At 55.3% G+C, this 25368-nt stretch overlaps 1 protein-coding gene across 1 annotated transcript; it reads left to right on the top strand.

The window, feature by feature from the left end:
* Positions 1-24003, top strand: LOC144490277 (uncharacterized). Its single transcript, XM_078208060.1, has 4 exons — positions 1-395; positions 19472-19862; positions 21729-22015; positions 23548-24003. Exons 1-4 carry the CDS (start codon positions 201-203, stop codon positions 23998-24000), a joined length of 1326 nt encoding a protein of 441 aa, XP_078064186.1. The 5' UTR covers positions 1-200; the 3' UTR covers positions 24001-24003.
* The last annotated feature ends 1365 nt before the right edge of the window (positions 24004-25368 follow it).

The following is a 25368-nucleotide window of genomic DNA, read 5'->3' as shown; positions in this document are numbered from 1 at the left end:
CTGACTTGGATACATTTCAGCCACGTTACATTGTAACCCCCCCCCCCTTCCCATTGCTACCTGGATACAGAGAGAGAGAGGGGGGAATCAGAGGGGCTGGTGTCTCTGTGTGTGTCTGTCTCTGTGTGTGTCTGTCTCTGTGTGTCTCTCTCTGTGTGAGGGGGTTCCAGACACACACACAACCCCCCCCCACACACAGAATGGCTCTGGATCGCCGGAGGGTGGGTGAGAGGCTGCAAGCCAGCCTCGCCGGCTTACAGGAGCTGCGGCTGCTGCGGGAGCGGCACCGGGAGGTGGTGCGGAGGCTGCTGGAGGCCGGGGAGCGGGAGCCGGGGCCGGGCAGCCCGGGGCAGCTACACCAGCCAACCGCCGCAACAACAGGGGACAGGCAACAGGTAAGAGGCACCCAAGACAGAGCTGGCAACTTTCCGGGATCTCTCTCTGGGGGTCGTTCTGGGATCTGGGAATATTCTGGGATTGGATCTTTCTGGGATTTGTTGGGGTCGTTCTGGGATCTGGGAATATTCTGGGATTGGATCTTTCTGGCATTTGTTGGGGTCGTTCTGGGATCTGGGAATATTCTGGGATTGGATCTTTCTGGCATTTGTTGGGGTCGTTCTGGGATCTGGGAATATTCTGGGATTGGATCTTTCTGGCATTTGTTGGGGTCGTTCTGGGATCTGGGAATATTCTGGGATTGGATCTTTCTGGGATTTGTTGGGGTCGTTCTGGGATCTGGGAATATTCTGGGATTGGATCTTTCTGGGATTTGTTGGGGTCGTTCTGGGAATATGTTGGGATCAATTTCTGGGATTGGGTCATTCTGGGAACTTTCTGGGATTTGTTCGGATCATTCTGGGATCTGGGAATATTCTGGGACCTGGGATTGGATGAATCTGGGATCATTTTGGAATCTGGGATTGGATCGTTCTGGGATTGGATTGTTTTGGGACTGGGATCAGGATAGCTCTGGGGACTGGGATCGCTCTGGGGCCGGGATCGCTCTGGGATCGATTTGGGATTGGAACATCCTGGGATTTGATTGGATTATTCTGGGATCTGGGAACATTCTGGGATTTGTTGGGACAATCTGGGGTCGGAACATTCTGGGATTCATTGGGATCGGTCTGGGATTGGATCATTTTGGGATCTGGGATAATTCTGTGATTTGTTGGGATCAATTTGGGTTTTGGAACTTTCTGGGATGGGATTGTTTGGGATTTGATTTGATTATTCTGGGATTGGATCATTCCGAGGTTTGATTTCATTTATTAGTGTCAGGTATTGGGAAACAGTGAAAAGTATTATTTCCTGCGCACTATACAGACAAAGCATACCGTTCATAGAGAAGGAAAGGAGAGAGTGCAGAATGGAGTGTTACAGTCACAGCTAGGGTGTAGAGAAAGATCAACTTAGTGCGAGGTAGGTCCATTCAAAAGTCTGACAGCAGCAGGGAAGAAGCTGTTCTTGAGTCGGTTGGTACGTGACCTCCGACTTTTGTATCTTTTTCCCGAAGGAAGAAGGTGGAAGAGAGAATGTCCGGGGTGCGTGGGGTCCTTGATTATGCCGGCTGCTTTTCCCCCGAGGCAGCGGGAAGTGTCGACGGAGTCAATGGATGGGAGGCTGGTTTGTGTGATGGGACTGGGCTGCATTCACGACCTTTTGTAGTTCCTTGCGGTCTTGGGCAGAGCAGGAGCCCCATACCAAGCTGTGATACATCCGGAAAGGATGCTTTCTATGGAGCATCTGTAAAAGTTGGTGAGAGTCGTAGCGGACATGCCAAATTTCCTTAGCCTCCTGAGAAAGTAGAGGCGTTGGGATGGCATTATTCTGGGATTGGTTGGGATCGTTCTGGTGAGACTGGGGTTGTTTTCCCTCCGAGCAGAGAAGGCTGAGGAGGGGGGACCTGATTGAGGTGTAGAGAATGGTGAGGGACACAGATAGGGTGGATAGGAAGGAAGTTCTCCCCTTAGTAGAGGCGTCAATAACCGGGGGGGTGGGGGATTTAGAGGGAATTTGAGGAGAAACGTTTTCACCCAGTGGGTGGTGGGAATCTGGGATTCACTGCCTGAAATAGCTGGAGAGGCGGGAACCCTCCCAACATTTAAGATAAGCACTCGAAACACCGTAGCGTACACGGCTACGGATCAAGTGCTGGGAAACAGGATTGGATAGATAGATGCTTGATGGGCCGGCACAGACTCGATGGGCAGAAGGGCCTCTGTGTGACTTCAAACCCTTCGACTGTATTCTGGGATTTGTGGATCGATGTCAGGTGGATCTCCCTCAGAAGAGGCCACGATAAGGTGCCAGTGTTCCCATCTCTGTGGCAGCAGGTGGGTGAATAACAGCCAAGGTGTGGGTTAGCCGTTCTGGACACTTCCTGTACCCACGGCAGCCACCCGTTGGCAAGGAGGCCCAACACTGGGTCATCCCTCCCCACTTCAGCCTTGTAAAAACTCGGACAGAGAGTGTTTTGCCACAAAGACCTCCTCTGCAAGTCGACAGGAGTCTTTGTATACGGAGCAGTTGTGGTCACCACACACCTGTACTCAGTGGGTCCCAGGCTGAGTCAGTAACGTTTGATTTGATTGATTATTGTCACATGTATTGGGATACAGTGAAAAGTATTGTTTCTTGCTGCGCTATACAGACAAAGCATACCGTTCATAGAGAAGGAAAGGAGAGGGTGCAGAATGTAGTGTTACAGTCATAGCTAGGGTGTAGAGAAAGATCAACTTAATGCGAGGTAGGTCCATTCAAAAGTCTGACAGCAGCAGGGAAGAAGCTGTTCTTGAGTCGGTCGGTGCGTGACCTCAGACTTTTGTATCTTTTTCCCGATGGAAGAAGGTGGAAGAGAGAATGTCCGGGGAGCGTGGGGTCCTTGATTGTGCCGGCTGCTTTTCCCGAGGCAGTGTCGACGGAGTCAGTGGATGGGAGGCTGGTTTGTGCGATGGGACTGGGCTACATTCATGTAGCGACCGCAACTTCTGTAGTTTCTTGCGGTCTTGGGCAGAGCAGGAGCCCATACCAAGCTGTGATACATCCAGAAAGGATGCTTTCAATGGTGCACCTGTAAAAATTGGTGAGAGTCGTAGCGGACATGCCAAATTTCCTTAGTCTTCTGAGAAAGTAGAGGCGTTGGGGGAACTTGCAGGTGGGGGTGTTCCCCATGTGTCTGCTGCCCCCCCCTTGTCCTTCTAGGTGGTAGAGGTGGCGGGTTTGGAAGGTGCTGTCGAAGGAGCCTTGGCGAGTCGCTGCAGTGCATCTTGTAGATGGTACACACTGCTGCCACTGTGCGTCGGTGGTGGAGGGAGTGAGTGTTTGTGGTTAGCGTGTCGATCGAGCGGGGCTGCTTTGTCCTGGATGGTGTCGAGCTTCTCGAGTGTTGTTGGGAGCCGCACTCATCCAGGCAAGTGGGGAGTATTCCATCACCCTCCTGACTTGTGTCCTTGTAGATGGTGGACAGGCTTTGGGGGGAAGTCAGGAGGTGAGTTACTCTCCGCAGGATTCCCAGTGGACAGGCTTTGGGGGGAGTCAGGAGGTGAGTTACTCTCCGCAGGATTCCCAGTGGACAGGCTTTGCGGGGAGTCAGGAGGTGAGTTACTCTCCGCAGGATTCCCAGTGGACAGGCTTTGGGGGGAGTCAGGAGGTGAGTTACTCTCCGCAGGATTCCCAGTGGACAGGCTTTGGGGGGAGTCAGGAGGTGAGTTACTCTCCGCAGGATTCCCAGTGGACAGGCTTTGGGGGGAGTCAGGAAGTGAGTCACTCTCCGCAGGATTCCCAGTGGACAGGCTTTGGGGGGAGTCAGGGGGTGAGTTACTCTCCGCAGGGTTCCCAGTGGACAGGCTTTGGGAGGGAGTCAGGAGGTGAGTTACTCTCCGCAGGATTCCCAGTGGACAGGCTTTGGGGGGAGTCAGGAAGTGAGTCACTCTCCGCAGGATTCCCAGTGGACAGGCTTTGGGGGGAGTCAGGGGGTGAGTTACTCTCCGCAGGGTTCCCAGTGGACAGGCTTTGGGAGGGAGTCAGGAGGTGAGTTACTCTCCGCAGGATTCCCAGTGGACAGGCTTTGGGGAGTCAGGGGGTGAGTTACTCTCCGCAGGATTCCCAGTGGACAGGCTTTGGGGGGAGTCAGGAAGTGAGTCACTCTCCGCAGGATTCCCAGTGGACAGGCTTTGGGGGGAGTCAGGAGGTGAGTTACTCCCCGCAGGATTCCCAGTGGACAGGCTTTGGGGGGGGGGGAGTCAGGAGGTGAGTTACACTCCACAGGATTCCCAGTGGACAGGCTTTGGGGCGGGTGTCAGGAGGTGAGTTACTCTCCGCAGGATTCCCAGTGGACAGGCTTTGGGGGGGGGAGTCAGGAGGTGAGTTACTCTCCGCAGGATTCCCAGCCTCTGACCTGCTCTGGGAGCCACAGTATTTATACGGCTGGGTCCAGTTGAGTTTCTGGTCAGTGGGAACCCCCAGGATGTTGACAGTGGGAGAGGGGGATTCAGCGATGGGAATTCCATGGAATGTCAAGGGGGAGATGGTTAGACTCTCTCTCGTTGGAGATGGTCATTGTTGGGCACTTGTCTGGTGCGAATGTTATTTGCCACTTGTCAGCCCAGGCCTGGATATTGTCCAGGTCTTGCTGCATTGGGACACGGGACTGTTTCAGTATCTGAGGAATGGCGAACGGTGTTGAACATTGTGCAGTCACCGGCGAACACCCCCAAATCGATTCCATTCCGGGGGAAGGACAAAGAAAGTGCTTCAAACGCACTGGGAAACTCTCCTTGGATCTGGGCGACATTCCCATCAGCGACTGGGAGGGGCGCTATACCAATCATTCAAAATGGCGGCCGCTCGAGCTGTCCCACCACCTCGAGGCCCCGTCGCCTTCACAATGAGGCGGAGCTCGGCGCCGGGGGAAAGAAGCGATTCCTGGAACTCCGGATCCCACCAGCCTCGCGGGACATTCCCTCCTCCCCCCCCCCCCTGGGGTCCAATTACAGCGGGTCATGAATCCGCCTGATTCAGTCACGGGAAGATCCCCCCCTCCACCCCCACCACCATCCCCCTCCCTCAATCGCCCATCCCCCTCAAACCGAGGGAATGGGCGATCGATCGCTGAAGGGGTCAGAATGGGTTTGAGGGGCTGAATGGCCCACTTTGGGGTGGGGGGGGGGGGAGCTTGGTGTTGGATGGATGTCCGTGATTCCAAGGTGTCTTGTCAGTGGCAGATTCTAACTAGTTGTCTCGCTGTGGGATCCTTCTGTGCTTAAAATGGCTGATTTCCCCACCCACCCACCACCATACCCCAGGTACAGCAGGCAGTGAAGAACAGTACGGCACAGGAACAGGCCCTTCGGCCCTCCAAGCCTGTGCTGTTCATGATGCCTGCCTAAACTAAAACCATATGTACTTACGGAGTCCGGATCCTTCCATTCCCATCCTATCATGTATTCGTCTAGTTGCCCCTTAAATGCCGCTATCGTACCCGCTCCCACCCCCTCCCCGGGCAGCGCGTTCCAGACATTCACCACCCTGTGAAAAATAATTGCCCCGCACATCTCCTCTAAACCTGTCCCCTCGCACCTTCAACCTATGTCCCCGAGTACTTGACTTTTCTACCCTAGGCAAGAGCAGTATGTTGGCCTTCATAGCGAGAGGATTGGAGTACAGGAATAGGGATGTTTTGCTGCAATTGTACAGGGCGTTGGTGAGGCCACACCTGGAGTATTGTGTACAGTTTTGGTCTCCTTATCTGAGGAAGGATGTCCTTGCGAGAGAGGGAGCGAAGGTTTACCAGGCTGATTCCTGGGATGGCAGGTCTGTCACATGAGGAGTGACTAAGTCGGTTAAGATTATATTCACTGGAGTTTCGAAGAGTGAGAGGGGATCTCATAGAAACTTATAAAATTCTAACAGGGTTAGACAGGGTAAGATTCAGAAAGAATGTTCCCGATGGTGGGAGGGAGTCCAGAACTAGGGGTCACAGTTTGAGGATAAGGGGGTAAACCTTTTAGGACTGAGGTGAGGAGAAATTTCTTCACCCAGAGAGCGGTGGAATTCACTCCCACAGAAAGTAGTTGAGGCCAAAACGTTGTGTGATTTCAGGAAGAAATTAGATATCGCTCTCGGGGCTAAAGGGATCGAGGGATATGGGGGGGGAATCAGGATATTGAATTCGATGATCAAAATGAATGGCGGAGCAGCTGAATGGCCTCCTCCTACTTCTAAAGTTTAAAGTTTATTTATTAGTGTCACAAGTAAGGCTTACATTAACACTGCAATGAAGTTACTGTGAAAACCCCCTAGTCGCCACACTCCGGCGCCTGTTCGGGTAACACTGAGGGAGAATTTAGCACCCTAACCAGCATGGCTTTCGGACTGTGGGAGGAAACCGGAGCACCCGGAGGAAACCCACGCAGACACGGGGAGAATGTGCAGGCTCCACACAGACAGTGACCCGAGCCGGGAATCGAACCCGGTTCCCTGGCGCTGTGGAGGCAGCGGTGCTAACCCACTGTGCCACCCTCTAACCCGCTGTGCCGCCCTAGTTTCTCTGTTTCACTCCAACCCCACTCAAAGGACTTGATCTTTTCCTGGGGTTTAAAAGGAAAATCTGTCGGAAAATATTCCGTGGGTGGTTTAAGGGGGATGTTTGGTGCGTTGTCCCTTTTTAGCCGGGGAGTCTGGGTGAGCCGGTCACTGGAAGATCACCCCCCCGTCTGCCCACCAGCAGACCCCGCCCCCCCACACTCCGAATTTTTTTTTTATCCCTGCGTTTTCCCTGGGTCTCGGATTCTGCCGCCTGGATCGGGAAGCCGGGTTGAGCAGGGAGACGGAGAAACTCCCAGCCGGGAGAGCGGACACTGATGGCCCACTCGCCAAGGTGCAGGGTCCCCTTTAAGGGCCAACTGCACTCCGCAGGTGGGGGAACTCGGGGTGGGTTGGAGAGAGGGGGGAGTGGAGTCCTTTTTGAGATAACTGTGATTGGGGGCTGACAGGAATAGGCACGATGGGCTGAAGGGCCTCTCCAGGGCGAGTCACACCGGAGCCTAGGCATCTGTTCCCCCGGATAATCCATCTGGATGGGAGTGTGGAGATGGGATCTTTCTGTGCCCTCTGAACCATGGGGTACTGGCAATGGTTAAGGGGGGGAGGTGGAAGTGAAGATGGATAAATGGAGTTCAGATACAGATCGGTCATGATCTGACGGAACAGGCTGAAGAGAGGGGCTGAATAGCCCCCTCCCATTCCTGTGTAACAGGCCTGGGAGAGAGGGGCTGAATGGCCCCCTTCCATTCCTGTGTAACAGGCCCAGGAGAGAGGGGCTGAGTGGGCCCTCTCCTGTTCCTGTGTAACAGATTGGAGAGAGGGGCCGAATGGCCTCCTCCTGTTTCTGTCTAACAGGCCCAGGAGAGAGGGGCCGAATGGCCTCCTCCTGTTCCTGTGTAACAGGCCCAGGAGAGAGGGGCTGAATGGGCCGTGAATTAATTATAAGAGAAATTTCCCCTCGCAAATCAAAAAGGGAATTCGGGAGAAACCTCTTTGCCCGGGAGTGGGGGAGAATGTCGGACTCGCTCCCACGGGGGGAGTGGGGGAGAATGTGGGACTCGCTCCCACAGGGAGTGGGGGAGAATGTGGGACTCGCTCCCATGGGGGAGTGGGGGAGAATGTGGGACTCGCTCCCACGGGGGAGTGGGGAAGAATGTGGGACTCGCTCCCACGGGGGAGTGGGGAAGAATGTGGGACTTGCTCCCACAGGGAGTGGGGGAGAATGTGGGACTCGCTCCCACAGGGAGTGGGGGAGAATGTGGGACTCGCTCCCACGGGGGGGAGAAAGTGGGACTCGCTCCCACGGGGGAGCGGGGGGAGAATGTGGGACTCGCTCCCACGGGGAAGCGGGGGGAGAATGTGGGACTCGCTCCCACAGGGAGTGGGGGAGAATGTGGGACTCGCTCCCACAGGGAGTGGGGGAGAATGTGGGACTGGCTCCCACGGGGAGTGGGGGAGAATGTGGGACTCGCTCCCACGGGGGGGAGAAAGTGGGACTCGCTCCCACGGGGGAGCGGGGGGAGAATGTGGGACTCGCTCCCACGGGGAAGCGGGGGGAGGATGTGGGACTCGCTCCCACAGGGAGTGTGGGAGAATGTGGGACTGGCTCCCACGGGGAGCGGGGGGAGAATGTGGGACTGGCTCCCACGGGGAGTGGGGGAGAATGTGGGACTCGCTGCCACGGGGGGAGAAAGTGGGACTCGCTCCCGCGGGGAGTGGGGGGAGAATGTGGGACTCGCTCCCGCGGGGAAGCGGGGGGAGAATGTGGGACTCGCTCCCACGGGGAAGCGGGGGGAGAATGTGGGACTCGCTCCCACGGGGGAGTGGGGGAGAATGTGGGACTGGCTCCCACGGGGGAGTGAGTATTACTTGATTCTGGGTGTGAGTGGCGAGGGAGGGGGGTGGGAATGGGGGAATTAGGCTCCCAGCTTCTACCTTCAAGTAGAAGCTGTAATCTTCAAGCTTCAGAAACATTGGCCCCGGGGGCACTAAGTGCGGGAGTCAAGTGTGTACAGACTTGTGGTTATCCACTCACGGTCTACCCCCAGATCTCCCAGCCTGCCTTTGAACAAGGAGAGGTTGGGGGGGGGGGTTAATTTAATCTAAATATAGGGTTGCCAAGTGACACACCCATCATGCCTTGATGGATGATAATCCTTTAATTGTTCGTGTGTCTGATGCTGTCTGCTTGTTTCTGCCACGGCCTGTGAGCTATCTGTGAGTGTAAATAGGAATTAGGCCTTGTTCTGCGGTGGGCGGCACGATCCACTCCTGAGTATAGATTGTGTTGCCAAGACGCCATTCTTCCCTTGGCCTGCGTGTCTCGACGAGTGAAGCTCCCTTGCCCAGGTGCTCTCACGCTCAGAGGCGTGTGGGCCAGGCCTCGTAGGGGAGACAGGGAACCTCCGAGGGCGCCCGTTTGGCTGGTGGGTCCGTGCGGTGGTGTTACAGGCCTCTGCTGTCTGTTTCCGGCCCCCTTCCTCGCCGAGCCTGGGCCTGGTTTCCTTCCTCCCCCACTGCCTCCACCCCGGGCCGGTTGCACAGGAAGAGGGGGAGGCCATTCAGCCCCTCTCTCTTCAGCCTGTTACACAGCAACAGTGGGAGGCCATTCAGCCCCTCTCACGGGCCTGTTACACAGGAATAGGGGGCCATTCAGCCCCTCTCCTGGGTCTGTTACACAAGACTAGGAGGCCATTCAGCCCCTCTCCCACGCCTGTTACACAGGAAGAGGAGGAGGCCATTCAGCCCCTCTCCCGGGCCTGTTACACAGGAACAAGAGGAGGCCATTCAGCCCCTCTCCCGGGCCTGTTACACAGGAACAAGAGGAGGCCATTCAGCCCCTCTCCCGGGCCTGTTACACAGGAACAAGAGGAGGCCATTCAGCCCCTCTCCCGGGCCTGTTACACAGGAACAAGAGGAGGCCATTCAGCCCCTCTCCCGGGCCTGTTACACAGGAACAAGAGGAGGCCATTCAGCCCCTCACCCGGGCCTGTTACACAGGAACAAGAGGAGGCCATTCAGCCCCTCTCCCGGGCCTGTAACACAAGAATAGGAGGCCATTCAGCCCCTCTCCCGGGCCTGTTAAACAAGAATAGGAGGCCATTCAGCCCCTCTCCCGGGCCTGTTAAACAAGAATAGGAGGCCATTCAGCCTCTCTCCCGGGCCTGTTACACAGGAAGAGGAGGCCATTCAGCCCCTCTCTCGTGCCTGTTACACAGGAATAGGAGGCCATTCAGCCCCTCTCTCGTGCCTGTTAAACAGGAACAGGAGGAGGCCATTCAGCCCCTCTCTCGTGCCTGTTAAACAGGAACAGGAGGCCATTCAGCCCCTCTCTCATGCCTGTTACACAGGAGCAGGAGGAGGCCATTCAGCCTCTCTCTCTGGCCTGTTCAATCAGATCATGATACTTGGGTGCATTGGCCAACTGTGGGTGCTACTTTGACGGGTGTGGCCCCTTTAATTAAAGATGCAGGCATCAACCAGACATCTCCTGGTTCTATGCTTAGACCTCCTCGCTACCTCCCATGGGTCTGCCCCCTCGAGGGGGGGTGGGATGTGTGGGTGCTGAAGATCCCATGGGAATGGGGAACAGTATGGGGGTCAGGTGGGAGGGGTGTAGGGGCTGGAGGATGTTACAGAAATAGGAGTGGACAATTCTCGCCTTTGGGATTAGCAATCCTTGCCTAACACTTTAAGGGGAATGGACGCTGGGGGGAGCAGGGGGTGAGGGGTGTTGTTTTGGGAGAGAGGAGGGAGGAAGCCAAATACTGTTTAGATTTGAGGAGAGAGAGAGAGACACCCACCCCCCCCAAGCAGCTGAAGGCACGGCAGCCAATGGCGGAGCGATGGGAATCGGGGGATGCTCCAGAGGCCGGAATTGGAGGAGCGCAGAGATCTCGGAGGGTTGTAGAGGCTGGAGGGGGTTACAGAGATAGGGAAGGGTGTAGGGGGCTGGAGGAGGTTACAGAGATAGGGAGGGGTGTAGGGGCTGGGGGAGGTTACAGACATAGGGAGGGGGTGTAGGGGCTGGAGGAGGTTACAGAGATAGGGAGGGGGTGTCGGGGGCTGGAGGAGGTTACAGAGATAGGCAGGGGGTGTAGGGGCTGGAGGAGGTTACAGAGATAGGGAGGGGGTGTAGGGGCTGGAGGAGGTTACAGAGATAGGGAGGGGGTGTAGGGGCTGGAGGAGGTTACAGAGATAGGGAGGGGGTGTAGGGGCTGGAGGAGGTTACAGAGATAGGGAGGGGGTGTCGGGGGCTGGAGGAGGTTACAGAGATAGGCAGGGGGTGTAGGGGCTGGAGGAGGCTACAGAGATAGGGAGGGGGTGTAGGGGGCTGGAGGAGGTTACAGAGATAGGCAGGGGGTGTAGGGGCTGGAGGAGGCTACAGAGATAGGGAGGGGGTGTAGGAGCTGGAGGAGGTTACAGAGATAAGGGGGGGGGGGGTGTAGGGGCTGGGGGAGGTTACAGAGATAGGGAGGGAGTGTAGGGGCTGGAGGAGGTTACAGAGATAGGGAGGGGGTATAGGGGCTGGAGGAGGTTACAGAGATAGGGAGGGGGTGTAGGGGGCTGGAGGAGGTTACAGAGATAGGGAGGGGGTGTAGGGGGCTGGAGGAGGTTACAGAGATAGGGAGGGGGTGTAGGGGGCTGGAGGAGGTTACAGAGATAGGGAGGGGGTGTAGGGGGCTGGAGGAGGTTACAGAGATAGGGTGTAGGGCCTGGAGGAGGTTACAGAGATAGGGAGGGGGTGTAGGGGCTGGAGGAGGTTACAGAGATAGGGAGGGGGTGTAGGGGCTGGAGGAGGTTACAGAGATAGGGAGGGGGAGTAGGGGCTGTGTTTGGGTGAGGGAGCAGGATTTGTCGGTGAGGGTGTTGCGGGGGCAGGTTTGTGGATTAATCCCAGTTTAAGTTCGGGGGTGGTGCGGGGGGGGGGGGGGGTGGGGGAGCCCTTGTGCGGGGCATCCTGGAGAGACAGACCCAATGGGGGAAGGGCGTGGGGGGGTTGGAACTCTTGTTTCTTTGCCCTGCGGCTGAGGGACAGCAGTGGCTGGCGATGCCACCCACAGTCGAATTGCCAGAAGATCAACGATATCATGGGCACTTTTTGGGGGGTTTAGTTTGAGGGTGGGGGTAGCATGTGAAAAGCTGTACCCCAGTGGCGGGAGATGGGGTGGGGGGCGGAATCGGCACAGATTAAGGCCAGGTCTCCCCTGGTTTGCTTCTGGCGGGGTGGAAGGGAAGGGGTTAATTGCCTTGGTGACGATTTTAAAGCAGGAATCAGGGAGTTCATACTGAGATAAGAGGTTTCACTGGCTGTTACAGATGCTGATAGAAATAATTACTGTTGTGTATCATGGCAAGCCCTGTATTTGTTCGTGGGAGTCTGTCTACAATCCAACCCTCAGGTAAATACGTGGCACTCAGATAACAACCACAGCAGATTCTGCCAGGGCTGGGCTCCTGGCACCTGACTCTGCGGAACGAAGTGTACCTGGCATCCAAACCAGCTGCAACTTAATCACCGGCTTTGCTGCTAAACTCTGCAATTGCCCATTTTTACAGAAACCACCCCTCGATCAGATTCCAGCCTGTAACTCACTCCCGGGTATCTGTTATTCTATATATAAACCACCCCGAACCCCTCGATCAGATTCCAGTCTGTAACTCACTCCCGGGTATCTGTTATTCTACATATAAACCACCCCGAACCCCTCGATTAGATTCCAGTCTGTAACTCACTCCCGGGTATCTGTTATTCTACATATAAACCACCCCGAACCCCTCGATCAGATTCCAGTCTGTAACTCACTCCCGGGTATCTGTTATTCTACATATAAACCACCCCGAACCCCTCGATTAGATTCCAGTCTGTAACTCACTCCCGGGTATCTGTTATTCTACATATAAACCACCCCGAACCCCTCGATTAGATTCCAGTCTGTAACTCACTCCCGGGTATCTGTTATTCTACATATAAACCACCCCGAACCCCTCGATCAGATTCCAGTCTGTAACTCACTCCCGGGTATCTGTTATTCTCTATATAAACCACCCCGAACCCCTCGATCAGATTCCAGTCTGTAACTCACTCCCAGGTATCTGTTATTCTATATATAAACCACCCCGAACCCCTCGATTAGATTCCAGTCTGTAACTCACTCCCAGGTATCTGTTATTCTATACATAAACCACCCCGAACCCCTCGATTAGATTCCAGTCTGTAACTCACTCCCAGGTATCTGTTATTCTATACATAAACCATCCTGTACCTCTCGATCAGATTCCAGTCTGTAACTCACTCCCGGGTATCTGTTATTCTATATATCAACCACCCCGAACCCCTTGATTAGATTCCAGTCTGTAACTCACTCCCGGGTATCTGTTATTCTATATATAAACCACCCCGAACCCCTCGATTAGATTCCAGTCTGTAATTCACTCCCGAGTATCTGTTATTCTATATATAAACCACCCCGAACCCCTCGATTAGATTCCAGTCTGTAACTCGCTCCCGGGTATCTGTTATTCAATATATAAACCACCCCGAACCCCTCGATTAGATTCCAGTCTGTAACTCACTCCCGGGTATCTGTTATTCTATATATAAACCACTCCGAACCCCTCGATTAGATTCCAGTCTGTAACTCACTCCCGGGTATCTGTTATTCTATATATAAACCACCCCGAACCCCTCGATTAGATTCCAGTCTGTAACTCACTCCCAGGTATCTGTTATTCTATATATAAACCATCCCGTACCCCTCGATTAGATTCCAGTCTGTAACTCACACCCGGGTATCTGTTATTCTATATATAAACCACCCCGAAACCCTCGATTAGATTCCAGTCTGTAACTCACTCCCAGGTATCTGTTATTCTATACATAAACCATCCCGTACCTCTCGATCAGATTCCAGTCTGTAACTCACTCCCGGGTATCTGTTATTCTATATATCAACCACCCCGAACCCCTTGATTAGATTCCAGTCTGTAACTCACTCCCGGGTATCTGTTATTCTATATATAAACCACCCCGAACCCCTCGATTAGATTCCAGTCTGTAACTCACTCCCGGCTATCTGTTATTCTATATATAAACCACCCCGAACCCCTCGATTAGATTCCAGTCTGTAATTCACTCCCGAGTATCTGTTATTCTATATATAAACCACCCCGAACCCCTCGATTAGATTCCAGTCTGTAACTCGCTCCCGGGTATCTGTTATTCTATATATAAACCACCCCGAACCCCTCGATTAGATTCCAGTCTGTAGCTCACTCCCGGGTATCTGTTATTCTATATATAAACCACCCAGAACCCCTCGATTAGATTCCAGTCTGTAACTCACTACCGGGTATCTGTTATTCTATATATGAACCATCCTGAACCCCTCGATTAGATTCCAGTCTGTAACTCACTCCCGGGTATCTGTTATTCTATATATAAACCACCCCGAACCCCTCGATTAGATTCCAGTCTGTAACTCACTCCCGGGTATCTGTTATTCTATATATAAACCACCCCGAACCCATCAATTAGATTCCAGTCTGTAACTCACTCCCGGGTATCTGTTATTCTATATATAAACCACCCCGAACCTCTCGATTAGATTCCAGTCTGTAACTCACTCCCGGGTATCTGTTATTCTATATATAAACCACTCCGAACCCCTCGATTAGATTCCAGTCTGTAACTCACTCCTGGGTATCTGTTATTCTATATATAAACCACCCTGAACCCCTCGATTAGATTCCAGTCTGTAACTCACTCCTGGGTATCTGTTATTCTATATATAAACCACCCCGAACCCCTCGATTAGATTCCAGTCTGTAACTCACTCCTGGGTATCTGTTATTCTATATATAAACCACCCTGAACCCCTCGATTAGATTCCAGTCTGTAACTCACTCCCGGGTATCTGTTATTCTATATATAAACCACTCCGAACCCCTCGATTAGATTCCAGTCTGTAACTCACTCCTGGGTATCTGTTATTCTATATATAAACCACCCTGAACCCCTCGATTAGATTCCAGTCTGTAACTCACTCCCGGGTATCTGTTATTCTATATATAAACCACTCCGAACCCCTCGATTAGATTCCAGTCTGTAACTCACTCCTGGGTATCTGTTATTCTATATATAAACCACCCTGAACCCCTCGATTAGATTCCAGTCTGTAACTCACTCCCGGGTATCTGTTATTCTATATATAAACCACCCCAAACCTCTCGATTAGATTCCAGTCTGTAACTCACTCCCGGGTATCTGTTATTCTATATATAAACCACCCCGAACCCCTCGATTAGATTCCAGTCTGTAACTCACTCCTGGGTATCTGTTATTCTATATATAAACCACCCCGAACCCCTCGATTAGATTCCAGTCTGTAACTCACTCCTGGGTATCTGTTATTCTATATATAAACCACCCTGAACCCCTCGATTAGATTCCAGTCTGTAACTCACTCCCGGGTATCTGTTATTCTATATATAAACCACCCCGAACCCCTCGATTAGATTCCAGTCTGTAACTCACTCCTGGGTATCTGTTATTCTATATATAAACCACCCTGAACCCCTCGATTAGATTCCAGTCTGTAACTCACTCCCGGGTATCTGTTATTCTATATATAAACCACCCCAAACCTCTCGATTAGATTCCAGTCTGTAACTCACTCCCGGGTATCTGTTATTCTATATATAAACCACCCCGAACCCCTCGATTAGATTCCAGTCTGTAACTCACTCCCGGGTATCTGTTATTCTATATATAAACCACCCCAAACCTCTCGATTAGATTCCAGTCTGTAACTCACTCCCGGGTATCTGTTATTCTATATATAAACCACCCCGAACCCCTCGATTAGATTCCAGTCTGTAACTCACTCCTGGGTATCTGTTATTCTATATATAAACCACCCCGAACCCCTCGATTAGATTCCAGTCTGTAACTCACTCCTGGGTATCTGTTATTCTATATATAAACCACCCTGAACCCCTCGATTAGATTCCAGTCTGTAACTCACTCCTGGGTATCTGTTATTCTATATATAAACCACCCCGAACCCCTCGATTAGATTCCAGTCTGTAACTCACTCCTGGGTATCTGTTATTCTATATATAAACCACCCCGAACCCCTCGATTAGATTCCAGTCTGTAACTCACTCCTGGGTATCTGTTATTCTATATATAAACCACCCTGAACCCCTCGATTAGATTCCAGTCTGTAACTCACTCCCGGGTATCTGTTATTCTATATATAAACCACCCCGAACCCCTCGATTAGATTCCAGTCTGTAACTCGCTCCTGGGTATCTGTTATTCTATATATAAACCACCCTGAACCCCTCGATTAGATTCCAGTCTGTAACTCACTCCCGGGTATCTGTTATTCTATATATAAACCACCCCAAACCTCTCGATTAGATTCCAGTCTGTAACTCACTCCCGGGTATCTGTTATTCTATATATAAACCACCCCGAACCCCTCGATTAGATTCCAGTCTGTAACTCACTCCCGGGTATCTGTTATTCTATATATAAACCACCCCAAACCTCTCGATTAGATTCCAGTCTGTAACTCACTCCCGTGTATCTGTTATTCTATATATAAACCACCCCGAACCCCTCGATTAGATTCCAGTCTGTAACTCACTCCCGGGTATCTGTTATTCTATATATAAACCACCCCGAACCCCTCGATTAGACTCCAGTCTGTAACTCACTCCCGGGTATCTGTTATTCTATATGTAAACCACCCCGAACCCCTCGATTAGATTCCAGTCTGTAACTCACTCCCGGGTATCTGTTATTCTATATATAAACCACCCCGAACCCCTCGATTAGATTCCAGTCTGTAACTCACTCCCGGGTATCTGTTATTCTATATATAAACCACCCCGAACCTCTCGATTAGATTCCAGTCTGTAACTCACTCCCGGGTATCTGTTATTCTATATATAAACCACCCCGAACCCCTCGATTAGATTCCAGTCTGTAACTCACTCCCGGGTATCTGTTATTCTATATTTTAACCACCCCGAACCCCTCAATTAAACCTGATGGGCCGAATGGCCTACATCTGCTCATACATCTTCTTGTAATTAAGGAACATCTTAATGGAGATTGACGGAGAGGTGGAGAGGTTTAGGGAGGGAATTCCAGAGCTTATGGCCCGACCAAGGCAGCTGAAGGCACTGCCGCCAATGGCGGAGCGATGGGAATCGGGGGTGCTCAGGTGGCCGGAATTGGAGGAGTGCAGAGATCTCGGAACGTTGGAGGGCCTGGAGGAGGTTACAGAGATAGGGAGGGTTGTAGAAGCTGGAGGAGGTTCCAGAGATAGGGTTGTAGGGGCTGGAAGAGGTTACAGAGATAGGGAGAGGGCGTAGGGGCTGGAGGAGGTTACAGAGATAGGGTTGTAGGGGCTGGAAGAGGTTACAGAGATAGGGAGAGGGCGTAGGGGGCTGGGGGAGGTTACAGAGATAGGGAGGGGGTGTAGGGGCTGGAGGAGGTTACAGAGATAGGGCTGTAGGGGCTGGAAGAGGTTACAGAGATAGGGAGGGGGTGTAGGGGCTGGAGGAGGTTACAGAGATAGGGTTGTAGGGGCTGGAAGAGGTTACAGAGATGGGCAGAGTTGTAGGAGCTGGATGAAGTTACAGAGATATGGAGGGGGTATAGGGGCTGGAGGATGTTACAGAGATAGGGGGGGTGTAGGGACTGATTTTGATTGTACACTAATACATGTGACAAGAATAAATCAATGAAAAGTATTGTTTCTTGCGCACTATACAGTCAAAGCATACCGTTCATAGAGAAGGAAAGGAGAGAGTGCAGAATGTAGTGTTACAGTCATAGCTAGGGTGTAGAGAAAGATCAACTTAATGCGAGGTAGGTCCATTCAAAAGTCTGACAGCAGCAGGGAAGAAGCTGTTCTTGAGTCGGTCGGTCCGTGACCTCAGACTTTTGTATCTTTTTCCCGAAGGAAGAAGGTGGAAGAGAGAATGTCCGGGGTGCGTGGGGCCCTTGATTATTTTGGCTGCTTTTCCCGAGGCAGCGGGAAGTGTAGACAGAGTCAATGGATGGGGGGCTGGTTTGCGTGATGGATTGGGCTACATTCACGACCTTTTGTAGTTTCTTGCGGTCTTGGGCAGAGCAGGAGCCCCATACCAAGCTGTGATACATCCAGAAAGGATGCTTTCTATGGTGCATCTGTAAAAGTTGGTGAGAGTCGTAGCTGACATGCCAAATTTCCTTAGCCTCCTGAGAAAGTAGAGGCGTTGGTGGGGCTTTCTTAACTATAGTGTCGGCGTGGGGGGGACCAGGACAGGTTGTTGGTGATCTGGACACCTAGAAACCTGAAGCTCTCGACCATTTCTACATCGTCCCCGTTGATGTAGACAGGGGCATGTTCTCCTTTACGCTTCCTGAAGTCGATGACAATCTCCTTCGTTTTGTTGACATTGAGGGAGAGATTATTGTTGCCGCACCAGTTCACCAGATTCTCTATCTCATTCCTGTTCTCTGTCTCGTCATTGTTTGAGATCCGACCCACTACGGTGGCGTCGTCAGCAAACTTGTAAATCGAATTGGAGGGGAATTTGGCCGCACAGTCACAGGTGTATAAGGAGTATAGTAGGGGGCTGAGAACACAGCCTTGTGGGGCACCGGTGTTGAGGATGATCGTGGGGGAGGTGTTGTTGCCGATCCTTACTGATTGTGGTCTGTGGGTTAGGAAGTTCAGGATCCAGTCGCAGAGGGAGGAGCCGAGGCCCAGGCCACGGAGTTTGGAGATGAGTTTCGTGGGAATGATGGTGTTGAAGGCTGAGCTGTAGTCAATAAATAGGAGTCTGACGTCGGTGTCCTTGTTATCTAGGTGTTCCAGGGTTGAGGGCAGGGCCAGGGAGATGGCGTCTGCTGTGGACCTGTTGGGAGGAGGTTTCAGAAATAAAGAGGGTTGCGGGGACTGGGGGAGGTGACAGAGACAGGGAGGAGTGTCGGGTCTGGAGGAGGTTATAGAGATAGGGAGGGTGTGGGGGGCTGGAGGAGGTTACAGAGATAGGGAGGAGGAGTAGGAGCTGGAGGAGGTTACAGAGATAGGGAGGGGGTGTGGGGGCTGGAGGAGGTTACAGAGATAGGGAGGAGGTGTAGGGGCTGGAGGAGATGTCAAAGATAAGGAAGATTGTAGGGGCTGGAGGAGGTTACAGAGATATGGAGGGGGTGTAGGGGCTGGAGGAGGTTACAGAGATAGGGAGGAGGTGTAGGGGCTGGAGGAGGTTACAGAGATAGGGAGGAGGTGTAGGGGCTGGAGGAGGTTACAGGGATAGGGAGGGGGAGTAGGGGCTGGAGAAGGTTACAGAGATAGGGAGGGGTGTAGGGGCTGGAGGGGGTTACAGAGAAATGGAGGGGGTGTAGGGGCTGGAGGGGGTTACAGAGATAGGGAGGAGGTGTAGGGGCTGGAGGAGGTTACAGAGATAGGGAGGGGGTGTCGGGGCTGGAGGGGGTTACAGAGATAGGGAGGAGGTGTAGGGGCTGGAGGAGGTTACAGAGATAGGGAGGAGGTGTAGGGGCTGGAGGAGGTTACAGAGATAGGGAGGGGGTGTAGGGGCTGGAGAAGGTTACAGAGGTAGGGAGGAGGTGTAGGGGCTGGAGGAGGTTACAGAGATAGGGAGGGGGTGTTGGGCTGGAGGAGGTTACAGAGATAGGGAGGGGGTGTTGGGCTGGAGGAGGTTACAGAGATAGGGAGGGGGTGTCGGGGCTGGAGGGGGTTACAGAGATAGGGAGGAGGTGTAGGGGCTGGAGGAGGTTACAGAGATAGGGAGGGGGTGTTGGGCTGGAGGAGGTAACTGAATGAGTCTGTCTGCTGTGTACTGAGTTCTGCCACAGTGTCTAATGTGGTTAATTTTGTCTCTCTCTCTCTCTCTGCAGCCTCGCTTGCTGGGACCCAGTGAGGCCGCTGGAAATGTATCACCGAACCCTGACCACCAGGAGGCCACCCTTTCCCCGGGCAGCAGCGAGCCCCAAGCTGCCTTTGGGCAGCGGAGTGCCCCCCCGGACCCCCTCTGCCCACCCGCTGGGCCCTCTTGCCTGGGGGAGGAGCCCTCGCGGGCACGCGGGAGTGCCGTGGAGGTGGGCAGCGGAGCTCCCCTCTCCGGCAAGGCCCCTGTCCCGGGGCGGGCAGTGGCAGTCCGGGGGGTGCCTGAGGAACAGGCCCTTGAACCTCCCGGGGGCTCGGGGGAGCTGAAGAGGATGGAGTCGGGGATTCAGCTCGCCGAGGGCCCACTGGACAATCTGGAATCGGACTCCAGGCCCAGTTCTGGTGAGGAGGAACCTACTGTTGGCTGGCATCACCCACCCTGCTCCCCCACCTTACAACACAAAATGGGCACCTACCAGGGCGGACATGTTGGCTTTGGGTTGATGAGGTCCCATCCACCATCCTCTGAGTGAAGAACCTTCTCCTCGCCTCAGTTCTAAAAAATTTACCCCTTATCCTCAAACTCCGACCCCCCTAGTTCTGGACCAGGCCTCAACTCCCTCGAGTGTGGACGATTAGAATCATAGAATCCCGACAGTTCAGAAGGAGGCCATTCAACCCATCAAGCCTGCACCAACAACAATCCCACCCAGGCCCTAACCCCGTAACCCCACATATTTACCCCGCTAATCCCTGACACTGAGGGGCAATTTAGCATGGCCAATCCACCTAACCCGCACATATTTGGACACGAGGGGCAATTTAGCATGGCCAATCCACCCAACCTGCACATCTTTGGACACTAAGGGGCAATTTAGCATGGCCAATCCACCTAACCTGCACATCTTTGGACACGAGGGGCAATTTAGCATGGCCAATCCACCTAACCAGCACATCTTTGGACACGAGGGGCAATTTAGCACGGCCAATCCACCTAACCCGCACATCTTTGGATACTAAGGGGCAATTTAGCATGGCCAATCCACCCAACCTGCACATCTTTGGAAACTAAGGGCAATTTAGCATGGCCAATCCACCTAACCTGCACATCTTTGGACACTAGGGGTAATTTAGCACGGCCAATCCACCTAACCCGCACATCTTTGGACACTAGGGGCAATTTAGCATGGTCAATCCACCTACTGCACATCTTTGGACACTAGGGGCAATTTAGCATGGCCAATCCACCTACCCGCACATCTTTGGACACTAGGGGCAATTTAGCATGGCCAATCCACCTAACCCGCACATCTTTGGTCACAAAGGGGCAATTTAAGAAGCCGAGAATCCCTACAGTGCAGAAGGAGGCCATTTGGCCCATCGAGTCTGCACCGACCACAATCCCACCCAGGCCCTATCCCCGAAACCCCACACATTTACCCTGCTAATCCCTCTAACCTACACATTCCAGGACACTAAGGGGCAATTTAACACAGCCAGTCAACCTAACCAGCACGTCTTTCGGACTGTGGGAGGAACCGGAGCACCCGGAGGAAACCCACGCAGACACGGGGAGAATGTGCAAACTCCACACAGACAGTGACCCAAGGCGGGAATCGAACCCGGGTCCCTGGCGCTGTGAGGCAGCAGCGCTAACCACTGTGCCACCGTGCGGCACAAGGGGATGGTGGTATGGTTGTTGGGGGGTTGGGGGGGAGGGGTGACGAGGTGGGAGATTGGGGGAGTTGGGAAGGGTGGCAGGTAACAGGAATGTGATTAAAAACAGCGCGAGATTAAAAATGGGGGCCAGTTGTCACTAAAAGTATGTGTAATGTTTCCCTCTCTCTCTCTCCCACCCTCCCTCTCCGTCTCTCTCTCTCTCTCTCCCTCCCTCTCCGTCTCTCTCTCTCTCTCTCCCTCCCTCTCCGTCTCTCTCTCTCTCTCTCCTTCTCCGTCTCTCTCTCTCTCTCTCCTTCTCTGTCTCCCTCTCTCTCCCTCTCTGTCTCCCTCTCTCTCCCTCTCTGTCTCTCTCCCTCCCTCTCTGTCTCTCTCTCTCTCTCTCTCCCCCTCCCTCCCTCTCTCCTCACTCTCCCACCCTCCCTCTCCCCCTCCCTCCCTCTCCGTCTCTCTCTCTCTCCCTCCCTCTCCGTCTCTCTCTCCCTCCCTCTCCGTCTCTTTCTCTCTCCCTCTCTGTCTCTCTCCCTCCCTCTCTGTCTCTCTCTCTCTCCCTCCCTCCCTCTCTCTCTCTCCCTCTCTCCGGTCACCCAGGTTTTTATGATGTGACTGACAGTGCCTCATGCTCCCTCTCCAACTCCTGCACATCAGTGTACAGCGAGTGCCCGTCAGGCAGTAGGTGGAGTATGCAGTCCCTGTCCCAGCTTCCCCGGTCAAATAGCCACTGGAACAGACCGCGTTCCACCGATGATTCCGCAGTGCGGTTGCTGGACCTTCGCTCGCAGAGGCTGCTACTGGCTGGCCCGGGACACCGACCGCAGAGGGTTACGGGGCCGCGGCGACCGGCAGGTCAAAGGCCACGCAGCGGCCAGTCTCGACCGGTAAGTCCCAGCGGGGCAGAACTGACCATCCGCCATCCCATAACTCATACGCCCGTCATCGCGGTTCCAAACTGCTTCCCTCTGCTGGCCTGATGGGCATCTCAATTGGTAATGTTGGGGCTGATCGACTGCTGGGGGCATCACTTATCGGTCGCGATGCAGCCCTCCGGCAGTCGAATAGCCCACAGGCCTGTGCAGATCAGTCCTTTGAGTAAGGCACTCAGTTCTGGTGGTTGACATGGGGGAGCTCCCTCAGCACTGACCCTCCCACAGTGCGGCACTCCCCTCAGCACTGACCCTCCCACAGTGCGGCACTCCCTCAGCACTGACCCTCCCACAGTGCGGCACTCCCTCAGCACTGACCCTCCCACAGTGCGGCACTCCCTCAGCACTGACCCTCCGACAGTGCGGCACTCCCTCAGCACTGACCCTCCGACAGTGCGGCGCTCCCTCAGCACTGACCCTCCCACAGTGCGGCGCTCCCTCAGCACTGACCCTCCCACAGTGCGGCACTCCCTCAGCACTGACCCTCCCACAGTGCGGCACTCCCTCAGCACTGACCCTCCCACAGTGCGGCACTCCCTCAGTACTGACCCTCCCACAGTGCGGCACTCCCTCAGCACTGACCCACAGTGCGGCACTCCCTCAGCACTGACCCTCCGACAGTGCGGCGCTCCCTCAGCACTGACCCTCCCACAGTGCGGCGCTCCCTCAGCACTGACCCTCCCACAGTGCGGCGCTCCCTCAGCACTGACCCTCCCACAGTGCGGCGCTCCCTCAGCACTGACCCTCCCACAGTGCAGCACTCCCTCAGCACTGACCCTCCCACAGTGCGGCACTCCCTCAGCACTGACCCTCTGACAGTGCGGCACTCCCTCAGCACTGACCCTCCGACAGTGCAGCACTCCCTCAGCACTGACCCTCCCACAGTGCAGCACTCCCTCAGCACTGACCCTCCCACAGTGCAGCACTCCCTCAGCACTGACCCTCTGACAGTGCGGCACTCCCTCAGCACTGACCCTCCGACAGTGCAGCACTCCCTCAGCACTGACCCTCCCACAGTGCGGCGCTCCCTCAGCACTGACCCTCCCACAGTGCGGCACTCCCTCAGCACTGACCCTCCCACAGTGCAGCACTCCCTCAGCACTGACCCTCTGACAGTGCGGCACTCCCTCAGCACTGACCCTCCGACAGTGCAGCACTCCCTCAGCACTGACCCTCCCACAGTGCGGCGCTCCCTCAGCACTGACCCTCCCACAGTGCGGCACTCCCTCAGCACTGACCCTCCGACAGTGCGGCGCTCCCTCAGCACTGACCCTCCCACAGTGCGGCACTCCCTCAGCACTGACCCTCCCACAGTGCGGCGCTCCCTCAGCACTGACCCTCCCACAGTGCGGCGCTCCCTCAGCACTGACCCTCCGACAGTAGAATGGGGTTGAAGAGGTAGATGGAGAACAAAGCTACGGGACGGGGGTTGGGGAGCGTGGCGGCCATTTTGGTCAGTATCTCTAACACGTCTCTCTGTGTTCCAGGTGACCTCATTTCGTTCCGCCGTTACCCGGCCCTCGACCCCGCCGGAAGGCCGATCTCCTGTTGCTGCGGCGACTGGGGCCCCCGGGGCGCCCCTGATGCCAAGTATCAGTGCGACCTGGTGTCCCGGAATGGCACAGAGGTGTACCACTATCCCAGCCCCCTGCACGCTGTCGCCCTGCAGAGCCCCCTCTTTATCGCCCCTCCGACCCGGGGGTGCCCGCCGCGGGGGAGGAGGGCCCGGGCCTGCCGGGGTGTCGGAACCGGCCACCGCGCACCAGGCCCTCCTGGCCCCCAGCCGGGGGAGGCTGGACAAGTACATCTCGGGCCTGGTCCTCCGGTTCCGCTGCCGGCCGCCCCCGGCAAGGCCGAGTTGGCCTCCCACGCCAAGAGCCTGTCCCTGTCGTCCGTCTACAGCCAGGGCTCCTCGACCGCGGGGCGGCGCCGCTGGTTAGCCCCGCCGGCGGCTGGAAGCTGCGCCGTCGGATCTCCACCTGCTGCCCAGCGGGCGAGAGGGCCCGCTCACCGGACCGGCACCCCAGCGACGGCGGCAGCGAGGCCTCCTCCCCCTCCCCCTTGGAGATGGGGCTGCTGGCGGCCTTCCCGGGCCCCGAGGCCTTCCCCTGCCCTCTCCCCGGGCCCGAGGCTCCACTGTACCGAGGGAAGCACCTGCACCGCGAGCTGGTGCGGTGCCCGCCGGCTGACGAGGGGGCAGCCGGCGGGCGGGCCTCGGGCAGCCGCTCGCGCTCCGAGATGAACCTGGACTCGGCCGGCTGCCAGAGGCCTGAGGCCTTGTTGCCCTGCGGTCTGGAGGGCCGGCCCAGCCCGACTAAGCGGCGGCAGAGGAAGTGGACGTCGGTTCTGGAGATCCAGGCCCTTCCTCCTCCAGCAGCCGGTGTCGGCCCCGCAAGCCGGGCCTCCTGGGCCAGGCCCAGGCTTTCCTCAGCCGGCGCCACCGTGCCTTCTCCTCCGAATCGCCCCCCTCGGCGCCGCTGGAGGCCAGCCGCGAGGACCTCTGGGCCTGCCATTGCCGCGGGGACGCCGGCCCGTGCCGCGGAGCTGAGACGCTGCCCCGGCCGGCTGTCGCCGCGGAGACCAGGTTCCACCGCTCCAAGTCCTTCAAGGAGCTGAGGAAAAAAGTCCAGCTGTCCATTCGGCCCTGGTCCCTCAAAGTGAACAACCCTTCCAAATAACCTTGGAGAGAGGGGGATGTCAGGAGGAGAGAGAGAGAGAGAGCCTGATGGGAGGGGGCGGCCAAGGAAAGTCTATGACCCAGAATTACTCCAGATGAAATTGGGGTCGGCGAAAGGGGGGCTCGGGGAGAACTCAACTTCTCGAAGAGGTTGTGAGGCCTGGTGAGAGAGTGGCCGAGGCCTGGTGAGAGGGGCGAGGCCTGGTGAGAGAGAGAGGCCGAGGCCTGGTGAGAGAGTGGCCGAGGCCTGGTGCGAGAGAGTGGCCGAGGCCTGGTGCGAGAGAGGGGCCGAGGCCTGGTGCGAGAGAGGGGCCGAGGCCTGGTGCGAGAGAGGGGCCGAGGCCTGGTGAGAGAGGGGCCGAGGCCTGGTGAGAGAGGGGCCGAGGCCTGGTGAGAGAGGGGCCGAGGCCTGGTGAGAGAGGGGCCGAGGCCTGGTGAGAGAGGGGCCGAGGCCTGGTGAGAGAGGGGCCGAGGCCTGGTGAGAGAGGGGCCGAGGCCTGTGAGAGAGGGGCCGAGGCCTGGTGAGAGAGGGGCCGAGGCCTGGTGAGAGAGGGGCCGAGGCCTGGTGAGAGAGGGGCCGAGGCCTGGTGAGAGAGGGGGCCGAGGCCTGGTATACTCAGGGGGGGGGGGG

The sequence above is a fragment of the Mustelus asterias genome, unplaced genomic scaffold (genome assembly GCF_964213995.1).
Source record: "Mustelus asterias unplaced genomic scaffold, sMusAst1.hap1.1 HAP1_SCAFFOLD_3105, whole genome shotgun sequence".
In the NCBI taxonomy this organism is placed as follows: Eukaryota; Metazoa; Chordata; class Chondrichthyes; order Carcharhiniformes; family Triakidae; genus Mustelus; species Mustelus asterias.
Note: the sequence above shows the minus strand (reverse complement) of the source record. Positions and strands in the feature narration are given on the sequence as shown.